This window comes from Eimeria mitis, genomic scaffold (genome assembly GCF_000499745.2).
Source record: "Eimeria mitis Houghton genomic scaffold, Emh_scaff1530, whole genome shotgun sequence".
Taxonomy (NCBI): domain Eukaryota; phylum Apicomplexa; class Conoidasida; order Eucoccidiorida; family Eimeriidae; genus Eimeria; species Eimeria mitis.
Window position 1 is genome coordinate 5,181 of NW_013569664.1, and position 479 is coordinate 5,659.

Consider the following 479-nt stretch of genomic DNA (forward strand, 5'->3'; position numbering starts at 1 on the left):
GGCTCGGGGTCGTGGTGCTGGGTCCATGGATCGGGGGATCGGATCCCGGGATCGGGGTGTGGGGTATGAGGACAGGCACAGCCGCCACAGCCCCACGCCTGGGGGTCGACCCAGCAGGTCAAGCAGTCCGAGAGGCAGAGTGCAACGCCCAGGAGATCGTGAGGCTCCTGCTGCTGCTGCTGCTGCTGCTGCTGCTGCTGCAGCTGCTGCGTCTTCTTCCCCTGCAGCTCGCAGGAGGCCTTCTCCCCCCCCAGCTGATCGCCGGAGCCAGCAGGCGGACGAAGCAGCGGATGCTGCACTACCGAGGCGCAGCAGCAGAAGCAGAAGCAGGAGCAGCAGCAGGAGCAGCATGAAAGACAAAAGGAGACGGGGCAGCTATGGCCAAGCAGACAGCAGAAGCCCCAGTAGGAAGCGTCGCAGCTGCAGCACCGCCGCTGCAGCAGTGAGTGCAGCAGCAGCAGCAGAAGCTGCTGCTGCTG

General features: G+C 65.8%; 1 protein-coding gene across 1 annotated transcript in view; it reads left to right on the forward strand.

Moving 5' to 3' along the window:
* Positions 1 to 25: 25 nt before the first annotated feature.
* EMH_0038960 (uncharacterized protein) overlaps positions 26 to 479 on the forward strand; it is a gene marked incomplete at both ends in the record, with an annotated part of 3,416 nt that continues 2,962 nt past the window's right edge. Inside the window, one exon of the mRNA XM_013495346.1 lies at positions 26 to 477. Coding sequence (XP_013350800.1) covers positions 26 to 477 — 452 coding nt within the window. The remainder of the gene's footprint in view (positions 478 to 479) is intronic.